The sequence below is a fragment of the Panthera tigris genome, chromosome B2, assembly GCF_018350195.1.
Source record: "Panthera tigris isolate Pti1 chromosome B2, P.tigris_Pti1_mat1.1, whole genome shotgun sequence".
Lineage (NCBI taxonomy): Eukaryota > Metazoa > Chordata > Mammalia > Carnivora > Felidae > Panthera > Panthera tigris.
In genome coordinates, this window is record NC_056664.1 from 43,871,007 (window position 1) to 43,883,293 (window position 12,287).

Genomic DNA, 12,287 nt, shown 5'->3' on the forward strand with positions numbered 1-12,287 from the left:
TAAAAAAATTAAAAATAGAACCGCCATCTCAATGAGTAATTCCGCTTCTGGGTATTTATCCAAAAGAATTAAATTCAGACTCTGGAAGAAATATTAACACTCCTGTGTTCATTGTAGCACTATTCACAATAGCCAAGATGTGGAGACAACATAAATGTCCGTCGACAGATGATGCGTAAAGAGAAAGTGGCATCTACGTACAACGGGATACTATTCAGCCTTAAAAAGAAGCAAAGCCTACGTTCTTTTTACTATGCCATCTTCGTAGAGTCCAAAGGTGGGAACAACGTTTACTGACCGATACGAGATGGATCAGGATATCTAATGATGAAGGGAGGGCACTGATGGAACTAATATTAGGACATTGATCTTCTATTGCCGTGGACTTTGTGAGTATTGCCAAGAACTGTTCATCCCCATTTGGAATAGCCAGCACTTATTTTTGGATGAAATAAAACACGCAACTGATTTCCATATGTTTGTAATCTTTTCTCATGAACTGGAGTCATTGGAAAGATATACAGTCCACTAAAACTATCACATAACTGAACTTTTAATTATAAGCCTGCTAGGAAGTTTAAGAGTAGTTGGGAATAGACCATTCTTTTTTTTTTTTTTTAATTTTAAGTTTATTTATTTATTTTGAAAGAGCAGGTGGGGGGAGGGGCAGAGAGAGAGGGAGGGATAGAGGATCCCAAGCAGGCTCCGTACCAACGGAGCTGTGAACCTATGAATCATGAGATCATGACCTGACCTGAGCCAAAACAAAGAGTTGGACGCTTGACTGACTCAGCCACCAGGCGCCTTAGGTGTAGACCATTCTTATTACAAGTACTAGCTGATATTTGCTGTGCATTTACCAAATACTAGGTACTTTAACATGCAATAGTCCACTTAATCCTCGTAAAACAGCAGAACGGTGTGTGTATCATTATCCCTCTTCACAGGTGAGGAAACTGAGACCCACTGACATTGTGTAACTTGCCCAGGTGACAGCTCAGGCTGTCAGCCCTCAGAGCCTGCTTTCTAAACCTCTGTGATACCCCTGTCTGGGAATCAGGGCATAGGTTTATTTATCTGTGAACTAATTATAGACTACAAACCAGTCAAAGTAGAAAGGGCTCCATTTACACTTTTAAAAAGGCAAAATAGGGGCGCCTGGGTGGCTCAGTCAGTTAAGCGGCCGACTTCGGCTCCGGTCATGATCTCGCGGTCCATGGGTTCGAGCCCCGCGTCGGGCTCTGTGCTGACAGCTCAGAGCCTGGAGCCCATTTCAGATTCTGTGTCTCCCTCTCTCTGACCCTCCCCCATTCATGCTCTGTCTCTGTCTCAAAAATAAATAAACATTAAAAAAAAAAATTAAAAAAAAGGCAAAATAATAATAATAATAATAATAATAATGTAGAGTAAGAATTACCTTACCTGTGCAAAGTAGAGTTTTAATTTTTTCCCTCTGAACTGGGTTTCATGAAGCTCTATCCTGGCTCGGGCTGCAGATTTGGGATTGCTGAAGTTTATTCGGACACGTCTGAAACTCTTAAATAGCTGGAAGGTCACACAGTCATCATAAGTCCGAAACAGACCTTCAAATTTTTCCTGATAAAACAAACACAGAGGAAAATCCGTGGGTCATGTATCTTGCACGACACAAATAATTAATAAATAAATAAGTAAATAAATAGGCTGTTCTCAACATAACATTCAAGCAGCACATTAGTAATGCATTTTTTTTCACCTGTCAATCTGTTACCGGGTGTTAAACATGCCCGTGGATTCAGTGGAAGGATTTGCAACCTGGGTCTAGGGATCCTTAGAGGAGCAGTGAATGGGGTTTGAAATGCATAACAGACCTGAAAATTATGCAAAATTTTGAGGAAGTTTCTCTGTATATGTATTGTTTTCTGGGGAGAGGGATCATTGTTGTCATAAGATTCTCAAAGAAGTTCATTAAATCTAAAATATTAGAGCTGTTTGAGTAAAGTATGCAGTAGATATTACAAGTGACGACCCACTTTGGTGGCACTAGTTAGATGGTGTCATGGGATGAGTCCTGGTCCATGAAATGTGTGCTGAAGGCAAGAAAAAGCCCTTGAGAAAGTTTCCTATCTTTCTCTGAAGATGCCGTGTGTTCCAAATGGTATACCATCGAGAAACAGGACTTTCCTCGGTCCCTCAGGAGATTCTCCTGGGTCCCTGAGGGGCTGTGTGGAGCAGAAATATCTTTCTCCCTACTCCCACCCATCCTAGAGTTGACTTTGCTTTGGCAAAACAAATAAACAAACAGACTTCTATCGCATTAAACCACGGAGATCTGGAGATTATTTTATTCCTACAGCATAACCAAGCCTATCACAATACAAAGTAATCATTTGAAGTTTTTGATTCAGTACAGTTTTCAATTCAACTAAACACATCTCTATTAAATGCTCACTTATTACAAGGCACAGTCGCTAGGCTTTAGGGGAGTACACAGATGAGTATTACTGCGTTCCAGCTCTCAGTGATCTAACAACCTACTGTGAGAGGCAGACACAGACACAGATATGAGAATGCCCGTAAGGCGGGCACAAGGCACAAAAGGAAAATTAAAGACTTAAAAAATACATATATTAATACCATCTGTCTGGTTTCTCTTAGCTTTAAAAAATCCTTGTTATAAGTAACACAACCAGTGTATGCGAAGTTACTGTATGTGCTTAGCGGAGGAACTGTTGCTAAGTAAAGAACTTCTATGTAAACAAATCAACAAACCCTGATTCTTTTATTTCTACGACGGAAGGTATATCTTTAAGAGTGAGTACAAGTCGGAATGCAGATGCCCCAAGGTGCAGCAAGGTTCACTGAATTTGGTTTGTAAGGGCCCTAAGCCATTTCCTTCCTCACCTCTATCATTCCACAAACCAGGACCCTGAAGTCTGAAGAGACAAGGACCCGCCTTGGTCACATGGGCACTTAGTGGCAGAACTACAACCAGGCCAAAGTCCTTGTGACCCTGAATATAGAGACGCTTTCAATTATATAAAGAATCACACTGCTGGGCTGAGAAGAAGGGAGAGGTGCCACAGCAGGAGCAAACGATGGGGATCAATAAACTGACCCAAGCTTGTGTGTGACCACATCTAGGAGAATCAGCGGTGTGATGCGAGGCTGTGACGTCACTGACCTCTGGGGTTTGCACAGGAAGAAGAGCCCAGATGGCAGAGAAGTTCTCCCCGCCTGTTGGGCCTCCAGATGAACACGTCTCAGACCCTCAGATCCATGGCTCGCGACCCTTCCAAAAACGTGGCTCGTTTCTGAGATTCCCCAGGGCGTGCCTATGGTTCCTCCCATTTTTGACTCCTGTGTCTTTCTCTTTATGCCCTATCCATCCGGTCCAGAACCACAAATGATACATTCAAAGCGAGTTCTTTTTTTTCAAGTTTCATGACATTCACGGAGATTTAAGGGGTTCTTTCTCCCCTTTTCAGACTGAGTTCTCAATCCCCTTCCCCTAACAAGAACAAAACAAGGAAAGAACCAAAGAAACAGAACAGACAAGGATCTTTCCTTGTCTGTTCCTTGGGAAGTTTTTCCTTCAACTCTCAAGTCATGGGATGAGCCGACCCCTGGGCCTGGGGCCTCTGCCATCACTCCAAGAGGGCTCATTAAGGAATCGTTTCCCAACAATATTGTGTTTTCCTGAACAGGGGTCCTGGTGAATACAATGTTTTCTGGTTTCTCACAATGACAAGTGCCCTCAGCTGCTCACATCACAGCTGGTGGTTTAATTAATTTGGGGAATTTTTAGGAATGGAAGGAATTAAGAGATCAAAAGCTTTTATTTCTATCTAGAAATAGTCATATTTCTCAGGACAAAGTTCTTGGGTCTTCTTTGTAGCTCTATGTTTTCCCACCTCTGGTTTGGGAGTTCACTTCCTCATCTCCGCCCCAGCGCCTGAGCGTGGCCATGAAGACCAACTTGGAGGGGAGGTGTTCTTTTCCTTTGACTCTAGTTCCTTGTTTGCATTGTATATCTCTTCTTTATGCCTTGCATCTCAGTTGCTCAGAGCTGTTTGGCCTCAAGAGCCTGGATTAGAAAAACAAAATCAAGGGGTCTTGGCATCGGGCTTAGGGGAGGGCTGACAATGAGTGGCCTATATGCCGACTCCTTGGCAGGCTTCGGCAGATGTCAGTAACCGAAGGCAATCGTTTTCTCCACCGATCTTCAAAAGAGAGCCCCAGGCAGCTCCTGCATCAAGCTAGAGTTGGCAAGTGACAGGAACCTCATTCCTCTCCTTGTTTTGGGCCTTTAGGCTGATCATCAAAAGAGGTCGTTCCCCAAACCTGGACTCAGGGGCCAGGGTTTTCACAAACTCTGTAATGATAATAATCATCATCGCAATAAACGAACATTTACTTGGCTTGTCCTCTCGGCACAAGTCTTTTGGGGACTTGTAGTGGCAGTGGCGACAGGCAGCTGGCCAAGAATGGGGGGATTCACTGGCCCCCTCGATTTGCTTCCAGGAGTGATATGACTGACAACCATTTCGCTGGTGGAGGTGACAGAGCATGAGGAGAAATTGGTTAGAGGCAGGCGAAGCACAGCGACAAACCCTTAGGCAAAATGGTGTCCTGAACACAGGTAGCCACAGGGGTGTCTCACCTTCCTGTAGAGCAAATCTAGGGTTCGATGCCCCGGTTCCCCCCAGACACACAGTGACTGGCACCCCACACGCCCAATAAATTCCTCATTTCCTCAACAGTCAGTTCCCTTTGTAACCACTGGTTTGAAAAGAGTTTCACAGCAGTGACCTCAAATTCTGGTCTCTGGACCTCGCTATACGCTTAAAAGTCAGGGAGAATCCTAAAGAACTTTTTTATTTTTTTATTTTTTTATTTTTTTTATTTTTATTATTATTTTTTTATTTTTTTATTTATTATTTATTTATTTATTTATTTATTTTTTAATATATGAAATGTACTGTCAAATTGGTTTCCATACAACACCCAGTGCTCATCCCAAAAGGTGCCCCCCTCAATACCCATCACCCACCCTCCCCTCCCTCCCACCCCCTATCAACCCTCAGTTTGTTCTCAGTTTTTAACAGTCTCTTATGCTTTGGCTCTCTCCCACTCTAACCTCTCTTTTTTTTTTTTTTTCCTTCCCCTCCCCAAGAACTTTTGTTAATCCGAGTTTCACTTAGCAATGTTCACTGTACTGCAAAGTGAAAAATATATACACTTATAAATGTATTTAAAAGTAACAATAATAAGCCCATTAGATGTTAAAATAATATTTTTATGAAAAATAACTCTTCCAAAGCAAGAAAAAATTTAGTGAGATCAGCATTTTTTTTTTTTTCATTTCTGCAAGTTTCTTTAATTTCTGACTTAATAGAAGATACCTGAAATCTCACATTTGCTTCTAGGCTCAATCTGTTATACTATGTGGTTTTGTCTGAAGGGTATGAATCAAAGTTGGCCTCACCCAAATACATGGTTGGAGAAGGGAGGAGTAACTTCATAGCCTTTCAAATATTCTTCGAAATTCCTTGTAAATATTTTTTCCTGATACTTCATCAAAGCTTGACAAGTGGCAGTTTTGTGAAGTATATTACAATGTTGACTCCGAAGCTATAATCAAATAACATTTTTATTTGATTATACTAAGGTCCATTTATCTATTTTTCACATTTAATTTTTAAAAAACATTTTTAAAGTTTATTCATTTTTCAGAGACAGAGAGAGAGCGTGAGGGAGGGAACAGCAGAGAGAGAAGGAGACACAGAATCTGAAGCAGGTTCCAGGCTCTGAGCTATCAGCACAGAGCCCAATGCAGGGCTTGAACTCACGGTGTGAGATCATGACCTGAGCTGAAGTCAGATGTAACCGACTGAGCCACCCAGGCGCCCCTAATGTGTGTGTGTTTTTTTAAACCCATGCATGATTCTGTAATGACATACATTGACCACTTGAAAAATATGGTTCCTTGCGTTATGTAGGTTTTCCAAATCCTCACCCATTTCATCACACAGTATAAAAAGTCACATTCATTAACATTACCACCTATCTTATCAAAAAGTCTTTAGAAATTGCAAAGATGTCAGATTCATGTTGGTAAATACAGGCTTTCTAAAATTCTAATTTTTGCTTAAAAGTTCATTCCTAATCACTGGCAACAAACACTGACAGTTATTTTCCTTGGAGTAACACACTCATCCATTCACTTTTGAGAAAATATCTGCCAAATATCTAAGTCTGCATAACTACACTTTGTCTGTTAGTTGTTCTTTTAAGTACAAATGGTGTTCCGTGAGAAAAACAAATGCCTAGTTCAGCTTGGGACAGTTTAGAATGTTTCCTCAACTCAGACATTGTATCTCATTGTATCTCACCTCAAACATCGTATCCAAGTATACTTAGTGTACTCCCCGTTTTGTTATTCAGATTATTAAAAAGGTATATATTCAGGGGCGCCTGGGTGGCACAGTCGGTTGGGCGTCCGACTTCAGCCAGGTCACGATCTCGCAGTCCTTGAGTTCGAGCCCCGCGTCAGGCTCTGGGCTGATGGCTCAGAGCCTGGAGCCTGCTTCCGATTCTGTGTCTCCCTCTCTCTCTGCCCCTCCCCCGTTCATGCTCTGTCTCTCTCTGTCCCAAAAATAAATAAACGTTGAAAAAAAAATTTAAAAAGGTATATATTCAAGGAAAAAAGATAATAAAATTAATATATTTTATGGCTTCATCAGGGACATTCTTTCTTTTTTTAAGTTCTTTCGTAAAAGTTTATTTTGAGAGAGACAGTGAGAGCAGGGGCAGGTGAAGAGAGAGAGGGAGAGGGAGAATCCCAAGCAGGTTCCATGCTGTCAGCACGGAGCCTGGCGCAGGGCTCGATCTCATGAACTGTGAGATCATGACCTGCGCTGAAACCAAGAGTAGGACGCTTAACCCACTGAGCCACCCAGATGCCCCCATCAGGGACATTCTTAAGTAACACTGGTATTTTCTTTCTTACATTCTTCTATCTTTTTTTTTTTTTTTAGTACGAATAATACTGATATCATTTGCTGCCACTGCATTGACTCATACCAAAGCACCAGCGGCTCTAACTGCCATTGCTTTTGCACCATGGATATAACCGTCAAAACAGCTGAAAAGGAAAATAGTGTCTTAGCCTTATTGTGGAAATAGTTTTGACCTCATGGAAAAGCGTCTGTAGACCATCCTTTGAGAACAGCAGTACTATAATATCTCAGAGAAAGTAAGGATTTAGTTGGCTTGGGTTGAAGACAAGGGGTCTAGTGAGAATTCTAAGGACACAACATAATGGAAATCCAAGAAGGGCTATCATTCGAGAAAGTGTTGTTATAGTAACTGAATGCTGCAGAGAAGGTGAAAAGGACGAAAATGGTTTTGGCCAGTGCGAGACCACTGGTGACACTACTGAGAGCTCTTTGAACAGATGTGGAGGTGAAACCTGGATTATTATGGATTGAGGAGTGAACGGAGGGGAAAAGGTGGAGAAAGAGAGTGTGGTAACGAGAAAGAGGGAGGTGGGATGATAACTACATGGGAAGCGAGGTCACAACAAGATTTTTGGGAGTGTGGGGAGACACTTCCTGGTTGATAAAATGAAACTATGATGAAGGGAGAGAGGAGACAGGAAAGAGGAGAGGGTAGTGGAGACAAGAAGAAGAGGCTTCAGAGAGACTTGTAGACACTTCTTCCCGTGAGAGAGGAGGTGATAGATCAGGATGGAGGAGTATGGAAATGGAACGAGCAAAACTGAAGATGGCTTTTCATCTCAGGGAAATGGATGGTGAGGTCCTCTGTTGAGGTAGGGAAGGTGAAGGGAGACTGAGGGCTTGAGAAGCTTGAGAAAGACTCAGAACAGCTGCTGTGGTCAGAGGTAAGGAGAGTAAATGTGGATGAGTCAAAGAACGGTGTAATGGGCTGAATTATGTCCCCTCCAAAGGATACGCTCAAGTCTCCAGTACCTGGGAATATGGCCTTATCAGAAATGGGGTCCCTGAAGATGTAACTAAGGAAGAGGGGGGGTCATAGTGGCATGGGGTGGGCCCTCATCCAGGATGACTGCTGTCCTTATAAGAGGATAGCCATGGGAAGACAGGGAGACATAAAGAAAGTGTCATTTGAAGACAGAGGACCGGAGTGATGCAACTGCAAGCCAAGGAAGGCCGAAGATTGCTGGAAGATTGCAACTACCAGAAGCTAAGAAGAGAGCTTCAGAGGGAACGCCACCCTGCCGACACCTGATTTTGGTTTTCTAGCCTCCAGAATTGTGCGAGAATACATTTCTGTGACTTTAAGGCGCTCGATTTGTGGTATTTTGTCACAGCAGCCCTAGAAAACTAACATAGGCAGTTATGCAGCACTCAGGGACCGAATGAAACTGGGGATCCGATGGTTTTAACAGAGCCAGCGAATTCTGTTAGGCCATCTTTTTCCAGGTGAGTGGGAAGTGGAAAGCGGGGTCATTCCAGGGTGGGGTGTGCAAGACAGGTGTGTGCAGTGGGGGGAGTGGAAAAAGAAGGAAGAAGGGAAACTTGGTTTCAAATATGAATACTTGGGGATTTTAAATTCCCTGCCTTTCAATGTGTTTGCTTAATAGGAACTGAGTTACAGAAATGAAAAAGGAGAACAAAGGTAGAAACATAAATTGGAGCCAAGAACGCCTAGGTATTCTTTTCACATGAGGAGTCTGTATTGTGAAAGATTTATAAGGGCAGTCCCTCTGACAGGACACCCTCCTGAACACCAGAAAAGCTTCTCATGGGGTCTTGAACACGCGCCATGCATGACTGGGACAACAATGTGCTTCTAATCTTTCTCAAAGCGAACACGATATGGCACTCCCCACCAGCGATACAATGGTCTCGGGGTCCACAGGGTAGAGAGGAGCCTTGTCTTGGAACCAGGAGGAGGGATCTGTCCAGGGTCCTCACAAAGAGGCTCCAGTTATGGGAAGAACCTTGCCCTCAGAAATGATGGAACAAAATCAAGTAGCAGGTGACTAATTATAGTTTCCAAACAACATGGGAGCGACTATTGCTTTTTAAGCTTAGGAAGACTTAGGAAGGGCTCAATGCATTCTACTTGATTGGTTGATACAAAACCGTAAGGTAGCTTATAGAAAGACTATTAGAAGATTAAAATTTAACTCCAAACCAGACAGGCTACAGAAGAACAATTCTGTGTAATATATTATGTCCCCGAATCCTTACTTATCTGAACTGACCCTCTGAGGGAGAGTTGAGGTTGTTACTGTCCTTGAATAACATATGAAGCAAATGGAAGCCAGAGAAGGTAATGACCTCCACAAAGTCACTCAACTACCCAGTTAGCAAAACCGGAACTAGTAAGCTCAAGTTGTTTACACGACGTAAACGTCATTGATTAGATGCAGGCAAGAGAGAAGTCTGAAAAACAAGAACAAGAAAACCAGCTTTCCTTGTCAGCCGGGAAGAATAGTGCTATCCTTGAGGACACAGCTCCTGGAGAGGTCCGACACTGCCTTTATCTGCATTCCAAACGATGCTGTATGCCTTTATATATTTTTCAATTTTCTCACTTATGAGCCCGTTGGGTATAAATTATCTTAATAAGAAATTCGGCTTCTTTCAAAATCACAAGGCTCTCCTCTGTCAGATAATACCTCCCAGAAACTGCTGAAGAATGAAATAATTCATTTCGGTTTATCACCTCTCAATGGAGTCCACTGACAAGTCATGTGAAAATCCCATGTTTAAAGATCATATTGGATTTTACAGGCTGCTCAGGAGGGCCTCCTGGCACAGGGACCCGCTGTTATAAATCTTCCCTAATGCAGACTGCTTGTGTGAAAGGAATATCAGGACTGCATGGGGGGATGTTTCCTCCTGGATTTTAACCTGCCAGGATTTCTTAGGCCAAGCAGATTTGTATTAAATGCCGTTTCGTTTCGTTTCGTTTGTGGTCCCGATGTTACCTAAATAGAAAAATCAATATGAAAAGGAGGTTCTCAACCCTTTTTTACTGATAAAACAAGTGGACAGACCTTGTGCCACGTGACTGCTTTGGGAGAAGATAATTCACTGGCAAAGGCACAAAAGGCTTTGTCCCTTCCCACTAGGGTCCTTGTGAGAGTCAAAGGTCTAAACTCTAAAGGAACCCACTTTGTCCTAAAACCTCATCACCTGCTTCTCTCAGCAGAATGCTTTCCACGGCCTGTGTTCGAATCTGTTCTTTCTTTCCCACCCTAAGTCTCGCGGTGGCTGGATAATGTTTCTATGCGAGAGTACATTTGACTTCTTTCTAGTGGAAGAAGTCTCCATTTTCCTGATCTCACTGTGCTGCCATCTACGCATATAGAACTGGATAAACAAACCCCTCAAACTCCTCTAAGCCAAGAATATGTACAGGGGCTACAATCTGGAATGTTCTTTGAATGGGGGTCAACCTAAGCTTTGTGGACCTTGAAGCTTTGAGAACTTGGGAAACCCTCTTTAGGCAAAATTATATTAAATAGGTGCCAAAGTGGGATATTGTTAAGTTTATTTTTATTTATTTTGAGATAGAGAGATAGAGAGCAAGCAGGGGAGGGGCAGAGAGAGAAAGAGAGAGAGAGAGAGAGAGAGAGAGAGAGAGAGAATCCCAAGCAGGCTCCACATTGTCAGCGCAGAGCCCAACATAGGGCTCAAATTCACGAACTGTGAGATCATGACCCGAGCCAAAGTCAAGAATCCGACACTTAACCGATTAAGCCACCCAGGTGTCCCAAAGTGAAATATTTTTTTAACGACAGTAAGAAATCCTTAAAAATTAGTTTTATGTATTTTACCAAAAAATACATGATCACGTGAAACACATTGTCAGGGTCCTGCCAGGGCCTGGGTATAGGCCCATGCAATGAGGGTCTTAAAGCTGAAATTTCATTCATTTCCCAGGAAATATGCCTAAGAGAAATGACAAATATACTGTGCCATCACAAAGGAGTCTAGAGGCCATGTGTACAATACAGTGAAAATATGGTGTTTGTATGACTCTCGGGCTGATAAGGAACATGTCCCTATGTGTTTGGATCACCAGAAAGAAAGCCAAGAAACTTGAATTTGCAAAATGTCAGTTCATTTATCATACAGATGCCTGAGTATTTCCCTGCTATGCACACCAGCACCCATTTTGTAAATACCCAAGATGGAGGACTGGCGGGGGGTGGGGGGAGCCAGTAAGAGGGGTGCTCGGAACCTGTCCCAACAGCTGTACAGTAAGGGATGGTAAGTGTTAGATGAGTGGACCAAGAGGGAAATGTACAGGTGGCATTGTCCGTGTGCCTAGGACCCTTGCGGGGTCTAACTCCCTGAAGCCAATGTGAGACCCTTCTAGCACCTGAGCCCAGGGCTTGTTCTGGGAGGTCACTCTGCCCCCCACCAAGAGAGCCCAGGGGACATGGATCTTGCTGTACCAAGCAAGGTACCATTTGTGGATGGCTGCAGGCTCCCTGTCTGCCGCAGAACGTTTTTAAGCATCCCGAGGGGTCTCTGGATACCCAGAGAAGAGTGGGGAGGAGCACCCCACACGTACCGGGGATGAGTACGGGGTCAATCAGGTAACCTGGAGACCTCTGAGGGAGGAATTATGAGCACAGATCTCAGGTACAGGCCACAAATGGCACATATCTGCATGGTTTTAAATACAAAGGAAGGATCTGATGATCCTTTTAGAGCTGCCACATTGCAGTTTACAGTATCAATGGCTGCCTTGGTTCAGGGCATTTCCTGAGGGCTAATGACAGTTTCATCCTTCTCTGGGCCATCAGCTCCTCTTTGATCATCAACCTGCAAGAGCGCCTATGGCTGTCCCCAGCCCTGACTAGATAGAAGCTCTCTCTAACTGTGCATGTGTGATTGGTGAAAGGCACAGCCTCCTTTGTAGCTCAGCTCGTAAGACCGGGAATTGCATTTCAACTTCATTTAAATATCGCCCTACCTATTACATTTAGGCCATGAGAGGGCCGCCTAAAGCCACGTCACTAGCGTAGACTCTAGAGCCACGCTTAGCTCGTTCAAATCCTGAACCCAGGATTTGTGCAACCTTGGGCAATTTACTGATCTATCTGACACCTCAGTTTCTTTGTCTGTAAGATGGAATAATAACAGTCTCTGTGTGATAGGGGTTCCCCGAACATCAAGTCAATGAGTATGTTTAAGTCACTTAGAAAGGTACTGAGCATTAGTGTGCTTGTACCAGATTGGAGGAGAAGCGATATTTTGTTCATATGTCTGTTCACAGGCCTGCTAGCCCTAGATATG

The 12,287-nt window shown here is 43.2% G+C and overlaps 1 protein-coding gene across 6 annotated transcripts in view; it reads right to left on the reverse strand.

Annotated features, from left to right (window-relative positions):
- Positions 1–12,287, reverse strand: part of RCAN2 (regulator of calcineurin 2) — a 272,608-nt gene that overhangs the window by 26,434 nt on the left and 233,887 nt on the right. For 5 of the 6 annotated variants that reach the window (XM_042986496.1, XM_042986498.1, XM_007085110.3 and 2 more), the window contains one exon: positions 1,423–1,596. In XM_042986496.1, coding sequence (XP_042842430.1) covers positions 1,423–1,596 — 174 coding nt within the window. Of the gene's footprint in view, positions 1–1,422; positions 1,597–2,616; positions 2,682–12,287 lie in introns of those variants that run through there. The other variant, XM_042986500.1, reaches the window with a different exon arrangement.